The 17,439-nt window shown below is 37.4% G+C and overlaps 1 protein-coding gene across 1 annotated transcript in view; it reads left to right on the forward strand.

Moving 5' to 3' along the window:
- The first annotated feature begins 1,947 nt into the window (after positions 1–1,947).
- Positions 1,948–17,439, forward strand: part of LOC121167971 (phospholipid-transporting ATPase ABCA3-like) — a 60,625-nt gene continuing 45,133 nt past the window's right edge. Inside the window, exons 1-6 of the mRNA XM_040997702.1 lie at positions 1,948–2,182; positions 4,654–4,781; positions 6,581–6,731; positions 9,871–10,130; positions 14,525–14,641; positions 14,961–15,078. Of these exons, the coding sequence (XP_040853636.1) occupies positions 1,948–2,182; positions 4,654–4,781; positions 6,581–6,731; positions 9,871–10,130; positions 14,525–14,641; positions 14,961–15,078 (1,009 nt within the window). The remainder of the gene's footprint in view (positions 2,183–4,653; positions 4,782–6,580; positions 6,732–9,870; positions 10,131–14,524; positions 14,642–14,960; positions 15,079–17,439) is intronic.

Below are 17,439 nucleotides of genomic sequence, written 5' to 3' on the forward strand. Positions count from 1 at the left end.
AGTGCGCGCGCGCACGGGGCCGAGGCCCGCGGGGCGCCTGCGCGGTGGGGCGGTTGTGAGGAGCGTTGAGAGGCGGCGGCGCGCGCTCCAGACTGGCGCCCCTCAGCGGCGGCGGCGGCGGCGGTCGTGGCGGTTGTGACGCCTGAGCGGTGAGTGCCCAGGCTGTGCCCCCGGCTCTTCCTCCTCCTGCCTGAGGCGCCTTGCGCTGGCCGCCCCGCTCGCCGGGGTCCTGCAGGTCCCCAGGACGCCCTCCGGAGACGAGCAGGCACTCCGGGTGCCGACCCTCCACGCCTTGTCCTCAGAAGCTAAACGAACCGTGAGGGACTTTTGGGGTTTGGGGTCCGTTCCTCTGATTACAACTCGCGTGACAGAAGGCGAAGGTTTGGGGAGCTCAGTGGACCTGACTCCCGGCTCTTCTGCCGTTTTCTGGCTCACCTCTCCCGGGCTCATCTGTGAAATGGGAATCTGGGGTGGGGGTAGGTTGAACGCCGGCCTCCAAGGGGGACACTAGCCAGGGAAATTGTAAGTAAGTTGGGAAAATGTTCAAATCCTATCAGTCCTGCCAAAATAGAGCAAAATCAAAGTTAGGTGGAACAGGATAGAAAGTTGAGGTTTTTGAGGAGTCTGGGAGGCTGATATTAGGGTTGCTGGAGAACTGGCCCCAGGTTACTAGGGGTCTGAAACAATTAAGACCACGGGATGTGCTGGAGGTAGCCCGGCTGAGTGTCAGAGAGGAGAGTTTTTCTCAGACAGTGTCCCCCATATTCAGCACAAAGCCCCACCACCACCATCACTTTGGGGCGTGAGAAAGGACACTGTGAGCCCTGGTGAGGTGGTCCCAGGGAGACAACCTCCACAGAGGAGGAGCCAGTGTCCCTGCGAGGAGCAGAGAAATGCTGGTTAAGAGGCAGGAATCCTTGGGCTTGGAAAGAGGACAAAAAACCTTAACATCCTGACTTACTGTGCCAGCTGTGCCAGCTTCACTCCATGGCCAGAACACACTCAGCAAGATTAGAAAGCTCTTAAACGAAGACATAGGAGGAAGACTTTGTAGACTTCTGATAGGGAGAGATTTCTTAATGCACTCAGTGTATGGGCAATGAAGGAAAATTATTTTAAAACATGATGTTGGATTATGCTTATCACAGTTCCATCCAAGATTATTGTAGAATTACTATTGTTTTGTGAATGGAAGGATGTGCTGAGTTCAGTATTTACTAAATGAACTCTCTAGGAAAGAATTGATAATTTCTTCCTATGTTCTGGAAAGTTTAATCAGTGTTAGAATCTGTAGGATATGCAGAATTTCTGTGAGAAAACATTTAGCACTTTGATGAGATGTATCTTTGTTGTGTCCAGCGACTTGAATTTCTTCAGTAAAAATCGTTCTGTGTTGTACTAAATAATTGTATGAAATTTGCATATTATTGGCTATTCTTAATTATTTTCCTTTTTATTTAAATCTTTTCTCTCCCTGCAGAATTGAAATTCCTCCCTCTTGAAGAATGGCTTGGTTGGGGTGCAGAGCTTTTAGGAGTCTTCTCTGGAAGAATTTTATTTATAAGGCAAGTTGAATTTTCTGTAGTTGTGTTGCAACAGCTCTAAGGCCACACAGAATGACAACCTGATTCACTGTATCAATTTATTATATTTTCATTTTTCTAGTTCCAAGTCTGGGATTATATGTACAAATATAGAGTTCCCACAGAATTCAATAACAGTAGAATACCACATAGAAATGAAAATGAAAACGAGTCAGGGGTTTTGTTATTACAGATTGAAGCTGTACTTGATGACCACTTACATATTCTTTTTCTATGATGTATCTGTCAACTTAATGTAAAAGAGTTAATCATTTGTGAAGTTAAAGACTTCTGAGATCAGTTAGCATAATCTTATTTTCTTTTCCACTTCTAGAGGCGGCGAATTTTGAATTTACTTGTTGAAATGTTCTTGACGGTTGTTTTTTGTTTTGTGATTTTGTTAACACGCAAATATATTGCTGCAAAGAAGAGTGGACCTTACTATTATGCTGCTCAGAATGTTGAGAACGTACCTGCATTCATCAGGATTCCCCCCGTTACTCCCTATCCTTGGGAACTAGCTTACGTGCCTTCCAAAAGTACAGTAGTACAGAATATTGTTGAAAATGTGAAACAAAGTTTACACACCAATATGAAAGGTTAGAAATTAAGATTTTTCTGTTAAAAAATATATTATTGAACTGTTTTGGCAAAGACATACCTTTTTAAAAATTTATTTATTTTATATTAATTACATTGCATTATGTGACACAGTTTCATAGGCTCTTGGATACCCCCAACTCTTCCCCATACTCTGCCCCCATGGTGGATTTCTCCACCTTGTTGCAATATTACAGTTAAATTCAGTCAAGATTCTTTCATCATAAGCATGTACCATGCATAGAGTCCATATTGTCCAGATAAATTCAATAGTCTCTTGGGGAGACCATCTCTCTGAAGGCAGAGCTGGCAGAATATTGTCCCGATCAATTTAAAGCCACAACATAACATCAACAACAATTTACAACATTGTGGACTTATTTGACATGATATTGAGTAACCAATATGGAACTCTCAAGTAAAACCTTGTAATGTACCATGAGAACTAGGTATTAATCTCCTAAATATATTATGGATTCTGTTAAGCTTGATGCATGCAATTTTTTTTCTATGGAGTCTGGAAAAGGTAATAATATTTTAAAATTCAAAGGCTGATTTGTATTAATCTGGGTTGCTTTCCATTTCTGTGATATGAAGTCTTCCTTATTTTTAGTTGTGCTTCTGAGTAACTCCAGGGATATACAAAGGCACATGGTCATCATGAGCCTTTATTCTGAATGCATACTCAGCAGTCATTAAAGTGTTGTTTATATACAAAGCATATGTAAGTCATAAGGGTGTTGATCAATTTTTTAATGCTATTAAAACATTTCTAAGGCTGGATAATGTATAAAGAATAGAGGTTTATCTGTCTTATGCTTTGGGAGGTTGACTGACCAAGGTCGTGTGGCTGTATCTATTTGACCTTCACTCAGGGCCCTCTTGCCTACATTACAATATGACAAATGGCATCAAGGTGGGAACAGATGCTAGAAGGGAAAGTTACATGATAATATAGGAAGCCAAAGACCAGGAAAGGACTAGTCTTGATTTGTGTGTGTGTGTGTGTGTGTGTGTCTTTGTTTGCTTTTTTAAAATAACAACCCACTCATGGAAACTAACATATCACTCCAAGCTGGGAGTCATCAACTCAATCTGGGTCTCAGATGGGAGACTAACCTCCCAGGGTGTATATTAATGGGAAGCTGGAATCAGAACCTCGGTACTCCAATAAGAGACGTGGGGCCTGTCTGAATCACTACACTGAGCACCTGCCCCCTTTTCTTCTTTTGGGCCAGGTTATTTGTGTGTGTGTGTGAGAGAGAGAGAGACAGACAGACAGACAGACAGCTGTAAGAATGACTGACTTTGTGGGCAGGTATCCAGTATGTACCCTGTTAGTATAGAACAAGACAAAGAAGCGATCACAGACATAACAGCTAGACAAGTTCATTTGGGAACAGACCTGAAAGGGACTCACTACTACCAAGGGAAGAGAATGCTATTTTTGCAGATTAGAGGCTTACACAGTCAGGGCTTCTTTCAGTTCTGTTAGGTAGGGTTGGGCTGATTTGCTGGGACTTTTCAAACTCAGCAGGCATGGATTCTTTCAAACATTTGACAGAGTTGACCCCCAAGATTGTGGTGCAGTTATAAGATAGCAATACTCCTAATGAAGCATACCAAAATACCCACATCCACCTATGTGCAGTGTTTTAGACGATGAAAACACAGGAGTCTTCACCAAAGTTCCATGTTTCCTACATAGAAAAGACCCTATCAAGACTGGGGGCTATAAGTTGGAGAGATTTGTTTGTAAATAATTAGTAAATCAAGGTGGCTTGGGGAAATGACTTGATAATAGTCTGTGATATTCAGAAAGAGTTAGGCCTTGGAGCCCAGGAACCAAGTCCCCAACAGGCTATTAAAATCCTTGATATCCTACATACAGAAAATATATGTTTATTGTTATCCTACATACAGAAAATATATGTTTATTGTTAAGAAAATCATATACATATGTTTAAAATGAATATTTTGACTTAAATTAAGAGAGCCAAAAAATTTAGTCAGGTTAAATTTAGTTTATCCTAAATCAGTTATTTCATACATTGAGTGTAACTTCCACAAATCTTTAAAATGATATTTAAAATGAAATCACAATGATTTCATTCCCAAACTTCTAAGTATTTTTATATAGATATTAAGATAAAATTTTAAATTATGTTGACCAGTTTTTTTCTAATCTTCAATGTGGAAATTTCAAAGCATTGAAACACCTTTTTCAATAGGTATCAAATATTATTATTTTAAACTTGCTATAAAGTTTTAAACATTATCTACGTTTAAATGTGTGTACTCCAAATATCTATTATTTTGTTATGCCAGTTTTTGAAGAACAACATTTTGAAACTTATACTAGTATGGTAACTCTTTGTCTATAAAAATAGTTTCTCAGGGGGGAAGTGCTGCCATATATTTCACCTTTATATGGACAGCTCATATACCAGATTTCTCTTTGTCTCTATAGTTCTGGGCTTTTCTTTGGAAACAGACTTTGAAGATTATGTTAAACAAATTAATAACAGTAAGAAAGTTGTGGCTGCTATTGTTTTTGACCACAACTTCCAAAATAGCAATGATCCCCTGCCACTTAAGGTAAGAAAACTTTATATAGAAACCTTGTAATTGTACTTCCAGTTTCCAGAGATTTAATGAAGTAAAAGTGTCATTATTTAATCTTATAAGTGGTGAGACTAACTTTCCCAAGATTGCATTGCTTGTACATGGTAGAGCAAGGCATTTGATTCAAAATCTAACTTGTTTATCAGTGGTTTATTTTGATGAGGAACTTATTATAGCCTACCAAGCCCTATTCTTAATATCACAAGAAAAAATATCAAGTAAGAACATTATTTCACCACTATGTCTGATGTGGCCATTATCTGTAGTCCAGAGGAAGTGAAGTGATTGTACATTTCCTAGATCAAAGTATCTGATGTGATGAAGCAGATGCATGTGCGCTAGTGAGGGACACAGCAGGAAAAGACATTTGCTCAGTTTTATATCCCCATTTCTACTTCTAAATCTAGAGAATAACTCTGAAGCTTAGCCAGTCTGAATTAGAATTATGGCAACTGGAGACACAGGGAAAAGTTCTAATAATGGCCTTGAAAATATGAAAAGAGTACTTTGAATTGGTCTCTGCTGCTGGCATGCGTGGAGCCACAATACTGCCCTTAGGACACAGGTGGTGTCAACATAACTAGAAGTAAAGAAAGTCACCACATTCTAAGCAAAGTAGAATGGGATTTCCTTATTCTGCACTATCACTCCCTTATTACTTCCATAGGTGTCGCCTTCCCGCTTTACTGACTCAGTATGGGCTGATGATGTAGGCTCAACATTGTGGGTAGAGCAAGGCAAAATGTTTTTGGCACAATTGGGATCTATTAAGAAAAACAGGAGATCACCTGCCTTTGTATAGTCCTGCTAACCTTGCCCCCATGGTGCTTGCCCTTACTGACCCTCCAAGACTGTTGCTTGGACTCTACATTGTCTATCCTTCCAACGCACCCCCTTTTCTTCCTTTATTTTCCAGTTAAAGGTCCTAAGCATATCTTTGTAGTTGAATTTTATGCTACAATGTAATTAGCAAATATTTCCTCAACTAGAATTTGAGCTAATTGTGTAAAAGGGCTTTAAACATTATCTGGCTTCCTGAAACATTTGTCTTCATTTAGCCAGTTGTGAGTTGATTTGTGAACATGTGAATATTCACTTGCACATCTTTCTGATCTGATGTTCCTCATCTGACCCTTCAGATTTTTTTGAAACTCTTGATTCATTTGTTGTCATCTAAAGCTACTTAGATACAACATGATGTACTTTGAAAACAACTCGGCTGTTCAGAGTTAGTATTATCTTTTCAGTGAATAATTAAAAATATGTAACACTCTACACTTAATCACTTAGCCTATTACTGCCCTGTCTTCCTTTAAAAGTCTTAAGTTAAAATAGCTTTTAGGAGGGGAAGAGACTTTCTACTTAGAACGTTTGGCCTGCATAATGGGAAGATAAATTAGTGTTTCTTTCATGACATTTTATTTCCCAGCTGTCTGTTTAGGAAAAAATACTTTCACAGTGACATATACAGGTTTCGCCTGTATTTGGTTACCTCAGCTCTACAGTAAACATCCACATGTTATGGAGAGTTCAGTTAAAAACAATTTTGCAGAGTTAGGGGAGGCAGATTAAAAGAGAAACATGCACAAGCTTAGGTGTGAGCTGAGCCTTCTGCTGTGTGCCTTTTGAGACGTTTGCTGTCGCCTCCTGGTGTTCAGTGTTTTGGTGATCCACGTGCCTTAAAATCACATATTACCACATGTACTTTTGGTCTCCTTGTGTTTCTGACTCTTCCTGCTTAAATATTGTTTATTCATTTTTATTTCTGCTAGGTAAAATACCACCTGCGTTTTAGCAGTATTAAGAAAAACAGGAGATTTATGTACGAATTTCAAGAGGATTCTTGGCTAACACATTCTCTCTTTCCATCTTTCCCTTCTTTGGGACCCAGAAACCAGTATGATACACTTGGGGGAAATCCCGGTAAGTGGATTTTATGTCTGTTAATTTCCCAGTTGTATAGTAAGAATTGTTATAAGTTAGTACTTATATTCATTCCTTCAGCTTTGTGATAAAAGCCAGCTATTTTTAACCTACTACACTGATTTTTTTTTTCATTTAAACTTTCATTATCTAGAACCACATACCGAAACTATACACTTGATTAGTCTATTTTATGACCTTTTTGTCTTTCCTGGATAAAAGAAATTGTATGACTTTGTATTTAGATGTAGAATTATTTTTAAAATTTGCCTTTATTGTATCAATGTGTTTTTGGGTATTGACACAGATAATGATATTTTTTATGTTATTCTGTTGGAATGATGAACAGTTTTCACTATCATTATAATTTAAACTTATGTTAACTATTAAACTTTTATTTTAAAGACTTATTTTTATTGGAAAGTCAAATATACAGAGAGAAAGAGAGACAGAGAGGGAGCTCTTCCATTTGCTAATTCACTCCCAAAATGGTTGCAATGGCTGGAGCTGAGCCAATCTGAAGTCAGGAGCCAGGAGCTTCTTCTGTGTCTCCCATGTGGGTGCAGGGACCCAAACCTTTGGATCATCCTCTCCTCCTTTCCCACAAGCAGGGAGCTGGATGGGAAGTGGAGCAGCCAGGACAAGAACCGGCACCCATATGGAATTCCCGGTGCATGCAAGGCGAGGACTTTAGCTGCTAGACTACTGTGCTGGGCCAAACTATTTAACTTTAAATACTACCACTAAAAATGTTTTTAATATAGAGTGTTATTTTAATCTACAATTTAAGCAAGTTTACTTTGAATAAGTTATTCAACAAAATAAGTAGCATCATGACCAATTTATCTTAATTCTTAAAAATTTTAGCTAGAAATATAAAATATAACTTGACAGAGCATTGTAATCATCAAAAGTAACCATAATTAAATATTCTGAAGCACCAAAGTTATGAAATTATAGCTGTCTAACCTAGATTTTCATCCATATAAAATTTGGGATAAATTTCCAAAAGGAAACTAGTTGCTAAGTTAGGGTGATGGGATTGTGTGGTATGTTATTGCTATTAACTTGAAAAACACTTTGAAAATTTTCTTTTTTTTGAAGAAAGGTAGATTTTTTTTTTTTAAAGAGAGGAGAGGCAGAGAGAAAGAGGTCTTCCATCTGCTGGTTCACTCCCCAGACCACAGTTGGGTCAGCTGAGCTGATCCAAAGCTGGAAGCCAGGAGCTTCTTCCAAGATTCTCACGTGGGTGCAAGGCCCCAAGGCTTAGGACCGTCTTCCACTGCTTTCTCAGAGAGCTGGATCAGACGTGCAGTGGCCGGTACACTTGCACATGAATGGTTGGCCCATATACTACCTCAACAGCCCCGAACCTTATCTTTCTGGTCATAAAATTTGAAGTAAAATTTATACCTCTTGAAATTATGTTGCTACATTATGATTCCAGTCATAGACAATGCCTTGAAATGCCTATGAGTTTGATGGAAAAAAAAAAAAAAGAAATGTAGAAAGCTGTTAGAGTTAAGATTTTTCAGGTTTATATGTAGAGGCCCAAGGGCACTGCTAGAGGAAGGGGGTCTGTGCACACACCACGGTCGGCAGAGCATTCTGCAGTGGTAGCCCAATCAGTCTGCTCTTAGGAGTGGAAAACCAAATGACACACTTACAGATCCATAGGGACGTGAATAGAAGAGTCTTGTGTTGGACTCACCTTCTTTGTTAGGACAACTAGTGAGAAAGACTGGCGTTTGTTTTAACACTGATGTATGTGTTTTAAAACTCTGTAGCTTTAACAAACTACCAGGTTAACAGGATTATATTTCTGTGTATCAGTGATAAATATTTAGAAAAGGCTGAAAATAATATGGTAAAACCTTACAGGCAAGAATACTTAGAATTATCCCACAACTTGGAACTATTTAACAGTTACAACGCCTCTTGACCAGCAAACATAAGCATAACATACCTTAGCAACTTTTGAAATGGCCCTATCCATTGTGGACATTTGGGGGAGTAAACCAGCAGAAAGGAAATCTCTGTTTCTTTTGCTTTGTAAGTGAAAATAAAACTAAAGAATTTTCAAGGTAAGCTAAACTGGGTCCATACATTTTTGAAATTCATGCATAGTTTTCTTACAATATGAATTTTCTGTGAAATCTTGAAGATCACGTGTGTAAATGGGCTAAATACATTTTAAAATACAAAATTAGTTTCTACTCTTTCTACCAGGAAGACATATACTGCCTTTGTAACTTTCTGTAAAATTAGATTATTTTTCCAACATAAAATAAATATATTCTTAAACTCTCCAACCGAACAGGTGCATTCTCTTAATATGTGAAAAACATTGTAGCTTACTGGTAAAAAGTATTGAATGTATTCCTTCCTTCCTAATGTTAGGAATAAAGTAAAAAACTTTTGTCATTTATATTCAGCATCATAACTGGCATTCTAGTATATACTGGAAAGGAAATAAAAAGTTTTAAAATTACGAAATTATTTTATGTATTTGTATTAGAAGAGCCTTTTTGCAACAGTTAATTTTGTTGTTTGCTCTTTAAAAAAAAAAAATGTTTGCTCTACTTGGAAGTCAGTTACAGAGAGAAAGAACTTCCCATTTGCTGGTGCATTCCCCAAATGGCCACAATCAGCAGAGCTGGCTGGTCCAAAGCTGTGAGACAGGCATTTCTTAAGGGTCTCCCACATGTAGGGTCTGCAGACTTGGACCAGCCTCTGCCATTTTCCACGCCATTATCAGGAAGTTGAATTTGAAGTGGAGCAGCTGGGAGTCAAGCCAGCGCCTGTAGGGGAAGATTAGTCCAAATACACCACTGCAATAATCCTGCTTTTGTTTTTATTTTTGTTTTTGCCTTTGATGTAGTCATGTATACTGGGAGTAGGATTTGAGAAGGGCATTCGTGTAAGCAGTTTTGTCACTGAATGAGCATCAGAGTATACTTGCACAGACTAAGATACCATGTCACTCTGTGATATTGTAGGACTGCCATTGTATATGTGGTCTATTTTTTACTGAAATGTTACTGTGGGGCATGTGGCTGTACATTAATTGCCTTTTCTTTGTTCAGCTGAGCTATATTTTGGCTTGTTACACCTAGCAATCTTTGTTTTCCTCATTTAGGGTATATCAGTGAAGGATTCCTGGCTGTTCAGCATGCCGTGGATAAGGCCATCATGAAGTATCATAACAGAACAGCTGCAGAAGCACTGTTTAATGATGTCAGGGTTTTTGTTAAGAGGTTTCCATACCCATTATTTTATCAAGATGCCTTCTTTTTATTTGCTTCCGTTTTCATACCTTTCATCATTGTGTGTATCTTCTCTATAAATCATCTTACCCTGCTTCAATCTCTTGTGTGGGAAAAGGCCAATCGACTGAAGGTAATTCCACTTTTCTTGTAGTAGGTAGAACTTCTATAGGAAATTATGAATCTGTATTGGGAGGGTTGAATTACCTGTGCACACACGAAACAGCAGCAGTCAAGTAGCAAATGCTTAGTTCTATGCATATTTAAAGTTTTCCCCCACCACCCCCACTAGAATTCTTAGTAGGATTTTTAGTTATAATTATAGAAAATTGCAAGACTATTATAAATAGATATTAAACACAAAATGCCCTAAAACAAGTTTGGAACAAAGAAATAATCTGTACTTTGAAATTTTATCTAGATCAACTGAGACATGACTTAATTCCTAGACTGTATGGTCCTCTGATTTTTTTAAGACCAATTTTTAATCTCTGATTCTTTTTTTCTAAACGGTCTTAGTTCTTCCAGATATTGTGTCTTAGTCTATCACATGTTATGTTAAGTCAAGTATTTTATAAATAAGAATTCACTAATCTATTTAACCAATGATTTCTTCACTGATTACTTGTATATCTACTTATTTATTACTAATTACAAAGTACTTGCTTTGTTCTTGGAATGCCCATGAACCTGGCTTTGTTTTCTGGTCTATAATATGTCACATAACCTTTCTAACTTATTTTCTTGGGTATAAACATAGATTATTAGTACCTGATTTACATGACTGTCATAATATTGAACGAAATTTATGAAAAACTATTACAACTCAGCCTGTTGCTGTGAGCTATAAATAGCTAAGTAACACATTTTTTTTTATTCTTTATTCTTTAATTTTGTTTTCCACAAGTTTTTGGAAGTTTCCTTATCTTGAATTGCTGAACTGAAACATGGTGCTGTTTGATATCTTCCTTTTCAAATCTGATGTCCTTTATTTAATCTTGTGTGTGCTAGGCAGACTCAGACCTTCACACTGTTTTCAGAAGGACTAGTGTTTGGCATAGCAGTAAAGACACCACTTAGGTTGCCTGCATCCTGTATCAGAGTGCCTCTACTTCTGATCCCACTAGGAGGCTGAGAATGAATTCCCAGCTTCTGGCTTCACCCTGACCCAACCCTGGCTGGTAAGGGAGATTTGGGGAGCAAATGAATGACAGAGCGAAATCTGTGTATGTCACTCTCTTCCTTTTTCTTTTTCAAGTAAATTAAGTAAATAAATGTTTACTTTAAAAAATGTACAAAACACTTTCATAAAAAGTGATACCAGCGGAGCCTAGTGGCTAAAGTCCTCTCCTTGCACATGTTGAGATCCCATTTGGGCACTGGTTCATGTTCCAGATGCTCCACTTCCCATCCAGCTCCTTGTATATCATCATAAGATATACAGAAAGGAGGAGATAAAGAGGGGAAATCTTCCATCTGATGATTCACTCCCCAAGTGACTGTAATGGCCAGAGCTGAGCTTATCCAAAGCCAGGAACCTGGAACCTCTTCCGGGTCTCCCACGTAGGTGCAGGGTCCCATGGTCTTGGGCCATCCTCGAGTGCTTTCCCAGGCCACAAACAAGGAGCTGGATGGAAAGCAGGACACAGGGTTGCCAGGATTAAAACCGGTGCCCATATGGGATCTTGGCACATTCAAGGTGAGGATTTTAGGCACTAGGCCACCATGCCAGGCCCAATTATATACTATTAATTGAAAGAAGTGGTAGGTGCCCTTTAAATATTTCTTTTGAATTAGGAAACAAGACTATTAGAAGGAGACAGATTGAGATATAAGATGGATATCTAACAGTTTTCTATTGAAAGTCTCAAAAAGGTTTCCTTTATTTGATGAGAATGAGCCAGAAGCACTGTAACTAAGAAGGATCCTGTCAGTGAAGGTGTCTCAGGCATTTTTCTGCTGAAGCTTTAGCTAACTTTGTTAAGACACTCATACATAACAAGCAGACACTCAAACACTCACTCTTCTTCAGGCTTATAGAAAGTCAACCGGCGTGAATATCCCCCACCAACCCTGGCCAAATAAAAAGCTTTTGCTCTTGATCAGTTTGCTTTTACTTGGACTGAACCACGGAAACAGTCGAAAACCATTGTTTTGATTGTACTTTGTGCATGGATCATACTGGCAAAGCCATGGTTCATCTCATAATTCTTTAAAGAAACGTTTCAGGATCTTAAACCTACTTGTTTAAAATATCCGCTGCTCTTACCTACAACTGATGTAGGTACAATAGCTTTTGGAACATATCAAAGAGTTTGCTCAACATTATTTGTCAGTCAGAATTATGTAGGCTGAACCATTGGAAGCTTCTGTGGTTCGGGCTTTTGTGTCTGCTGTTATTGTTGTTCTTCCTCAATCAGGGAATGAGAGTAATCTCTCCTCACACATTGAGGTGAATGGTCCACCTCTACCAGCTTGATCATCAATAGCATCTCATCTCTTCTCAAAATGAATTATCCATGAGTGAACTGCTGATTTGGGAATTGCACTGTCCTCAAAAATTTTTCGAAAAGCTTCAGTGATTTCATCACTACTCTTCCACAAAGCTTCGTTATAAATCTGATGTTTGTTTCTGCTTCAGTTCTAACAGCATTCATGCAGCTCAGAGAACGACTGTTTTCAAACTTAAACTTCTTGGTCCCTCAAACTAGATCCTGCTCAGACATGTGACAACTTGTTATGATAATATCTGCTGCAAAAGTGTTTGAAATCTATGTTAGCTTTCTCATGAGACCCATTTTCCACAAACTCTTTGAAGGCTCTTTACATTTGCTCCAGATGGGTCTAAACTACAAAGTTTAATCTTGAAACAGCAGTAGAACTTAATAGAAAAACTTAAAATAGATTCTTAAAACTCATAACCACTAATTTGGACATCCATTTTGGTTTTCCACATTATATTCTTAATTAAATATTTTTATATCATTTTTGTTAAGCCTTGATAAGTGACATATTTCTGCTTCTGTAAATAACTGCTTCTGAAGAAAATGTAAAATTCATGAACATTGTAACATGTATTTTGTCAATTTTTTATGTTTAATTCTTATTTCTAGCCGTTATAACTGAATTAGGACATATTTACATTTTAAAATGTTAATATAGAGAGATTTAGATTTCATGTATTCCGTAGATCTAATTCTGAGAAGATAAGCATACTTCTTTTCTCTGCCTCCCTCTACACTTCCCTTCTTTTTTCTTTTTAGTTTTTGCAAAAAACGTATTTTTTATTTTTGTGTAATTTTATGAGTAGACTTCATTTCTCACCAAGTAGATTCAGAAACTTAGGGTTCCCTCACCTTCCCCCTTCCCTCCCTGTCTTTCCTTTATCTTTTTTCCCTATCAAAATAGCATATTCATTCACTTAACAGCAAAAAGCTTAACTTTATGATATATAAAGACATCATGACATAGCAAGTAAAGAAAAAAGAAAAGAAAATTTTCAAAAATTAAAATAGAAATCCTACTCATGTGCGTGATTATGGATGCAGACTGCAAACACCAGTTAATTCTCAGTATGCTGATATCACTATACAAATTATGTTTTTTGTACTCTATTAATTATCATAAATCAGAAGGAATACATGATATTTGCCTTTTGGGGATTGGCTTCTTCATGAAGTATAATCGTTTCCTGCTCTATCTATTTTGTTGTGAAAGATAAGATTTCACGCTACAAAAATATATATATATGTCATTTCAGTCCACTCTATAATCACAGGCATAATGCACCATTAGCTGCAATATCCAACAAGTGATAAGTGGAAACATCACAGACCCACAGGAGTATAAGCCAGGGCTGGAGACAATAATCAAATCGCAAGACGTTCATTTTATTTCATGTACATTTTTTGTAATCTATATTAACTTCCTCTTATCAGAATGAATGATATTTGTCTTTTTGGAACTAACTTATTTCTCTAAGCATAATTGGTTCCCAGTTGGCATTCATTTTGTCACAAAAGACTATAATTTGATTTTTTGTGTGTGTGGCTGAGACCTTCCATATTGTAGATATACTGTAATTTTTGTATCCAGTCATCAGTTGATGAACATCTGGGTTAATTCTACAATTTAGTTATTGTGAATTCAGTTACAGTAAGCATGGGGGTAGAATTTTTTAGTACTCCCTGAAAGAGGACGTAATAAAAAGAAAGTAAAGAAGTAAAAATACCAGTTTAAGATTTTGTTGCTTGTTTTGGTGCCTTCCCACTGATGTCAGATGAATTGCCAGGAGGGTGCTATATGGGATTGTGTAATTCACAGTCTTTACCAGCTTAATTGTTTTAATAAAGTTATTTAGTATGCTGAACCCTGGTTTCCTTCTCTCTAAATAGCATTTGTCACCTCATCCATTATGGTTACAGATATTAAAGCAGATAATATTTATGAATTCAACTTTGAAAACTCTAATTACTAAGTGGTTAAATTATTTTATTTGATATTTGACTTGTGTTAACTCTCCCACAGGAATACCAGCTCATGATAGGACTCAGTAATTGGATGCTCTGGGCTGCCTATTTCTTCACATTCTTCGTTTCTTATTTGATTATCGTCATTTTTATATGCATAATTTTCTATGTCGAGGCAAGTATGTGCATTGTGCATGAGCTAAACCTAGAAGCACATTGTGGAGCTAATACATCTCTGTTTGGGAATGAAAAAATAGCTTGTGTTGATTGTGGGAAAGTGGGGTTTCCTTAGTCTCTCAATGAACCAAACTTGAAACCTGGGTGAATGGACCTTCTGTAGAAAATGAATTACTAAGTCTTCATGTCACTGTGTAGTCTTATCACTTTCACTGGGATTATTGAAGTTTTTTAAGATGCTTTCTTTATTCTTATTCATTTTGCTGTGATATCACTTCAAGCATGACTAACCTGGCTTTTAAATTTTTTTTTTCTAGACTGAATCTATGCCAATCTTCCAATACAGTAGCCCAATTATTGTCTTCATCTTTTTGCTGATTTATTCTGTTACCTCCGTGTGCTTCAGCCTTATGATTAGCACATTTTTCAGTAATGGTGAGTCTTAACGATTTTTCCTGTGGTTCAGTGCCCAAACAAAATTGTATTTGGAAATACCATTCTGTGTTAGTTGCTACCCTAATGTTAGCCTCTGTTTGTGTACGATCTAAAATGGCAAATGCCATATTCACATGAATGATTTGAAAGGGAATGAAGAGAGTGATAACTATAGAGAAGAAAACATCTATGATTAACAGCTTGATATGATACAGTATAATATAATAGCATTGGATTTGAGGGGTCTTTTTTAAGTTTAACTGCTACTTCAGATGTAGTGTTTGTCTAACCCTCTCACTGAGAAGAAATGAGATGGAAATAACTTTGTGTGTTATATTGGAGGGGATAATGCTGCCTGTGGTGATGATCCTGGTACATGTGAAGAAAAAGGAAAAAAAAATGCTTTTTAACACTTAGCCAGTAAGTGCTAAATGTATGTCTGTTATGTATTTGAAATATGCTTCCCCTGTAGAACTGAAATTGACATGGCAGTAATAAAAATCCTACACACAAAAATATTTGAAAGTTATAGTAATATAAAAGTTCTTCAGGGAAACAAAAGCAACAGGAAATTTACTATGTCAGATAAAAAATTTATTATGAGGAACAGTTTTGCACAATTGTGACCCAGCTGCATGTGCAGGATTTCATATGGACACCGGTTCATGTCCTTGCTGCTCTGCTTCCCATCCAGCTCCCTGCTTGTGGCCTGGGAAAGCAGTGAAGGATGGCCCAAAGCCCTGGGACCCTGCACCCATGCGGGAGACCTGTAGGAAATTTCTGCCTCCTGGCTTTGTATCAGCTCAGCTCTGGCCATTGCTGCCACTTGGGGAGTGAATCATCAGACAGAAGATCTTCCTCTCTATCACTCCTCCTCTCTGTATTTCCTCTTGTGTTTCTGTCTTTCCAAGAAAAGTAAATAAATCTTATATATATATGTGTGTAATATATTATATATATATTAATGGGTACCGACACCTTGGCAACATAGGGTCAGCATCTGCCTTCAGCACTGATATCATATATAGACACTAGTTATTGCCCCTGTTGTCCACTTCCAGTCCGGCTCTCTACTTATTCCTGGGAAAAGCCACAAAAGATGACCCAGAAAAGCTCCTGGCTTCAGATTGGCCCAGCTCCTGTCATTGTGATCATTTTGAAGGTGAACCAACACATGGAAGATATCCTCTCTCTCTAGCTTTCTCTCTCATTCTCTTGTTCTCTCTCCCCTCTTCTACTTTTCTCCTTTTCTCTAACTCTGCATTTCAAATAAAAACAAAACCTTTTTTAAAAAAGAATTAAAGGTGCTGTGAACATCAATGTGCAGTTTGAAAGCACAGATTTTCAACCCCCTTAGGTAAATACCAAGGGGTATAGTTGCTGGTTTATAAGCTTAGCTTTGTAATTAATTGCCAAGCTGTCTTCTAAAGTGACAATGTATCCTTTTTTGCAATTCTAACAGCAAAGAGAATCTGTTGTTGCATATTCTTGCCAGTATTTGGTGCTGTGTTCCAGATTTTGACCATTGTAAGAGTGTAGTGGTATCTCTAGTTTTTATTGGCATTTCCCTGAGAAATACTCACATGCTAATTTGCTGTATGTATGTCACATTTGGTGAGGTATCTGTTAAGATCTTTGGACTGTTTTTTAACAATATAATTCCTATTGTTAAGGCTTAAGTGTTGTTTGCATAGTTGATTTAATGGTTCTTTATCAGATGTATCTTTTGCAATATTCTGCAAAAGCCATATTTGTAGGCTTATCTTCTCCTCCTCTTAGTAGCGATCTTTTGTGCATTATGCCAAAGTAATGAACATCCCTAAGATTACCTAGGTGCTCTTCTGAGTTATTTTCTCGGAGTTTTATAGTTTCGTTCCTTACATTTAGGTCTTTGATCTGTTTTGAGTACTTTTGATGGATGTAACATCGAAGTCTAACTGGAATTTTTGCATATGAATGACCAGTTGTTCTAATATGATGTATCAAAACTACTGCCTCTGCACATTGTATTCACTTTGTGCCTTTGCCTGAGGACTAACTGTACTTGCATGGATCGATTTCTGTATTCTCTCTTCTGTTCCACTGATTTGTCTATTCTTTGACCGATATTGCATAATCTTTATTGTAGCGTAGTATAAAACTACGTCTTGAAATTAGATACTGTCCTTTTTGTAGATAGCATTTAACAAGTTGAGATATCACACTTCTATTTCTACTTTTCTAGAAATGAGTGTTGCATCTTATCAGATGCTTTTTCTGTGTTTATTGATATAATCATGTTCTTTTTCTCCTTTAGCATTCAGTGTAATTGATTTTTTAAAAACTATATATTATATTTTATTTGCAAAGCAGAATACCAGA

The sequence above is a fragment of the Ochotona curzoniae genome, unplaced genomic scaffold, assembly GCF_017591425.1.
Source record: "Ochotona curzoniae isolate NIBS_2020 unplaced genomic scaffold, NIBS_Ocur_1.0 patch435, whole genome shotgun sequence".
In the NCBI taxonomy this organism is placed as follows: Eukaryota; Metazoa; Chordata; class Mammalia; order Lagomorpha; family Ochotonidae; genus Ochotona; species Ochotona curzoniae.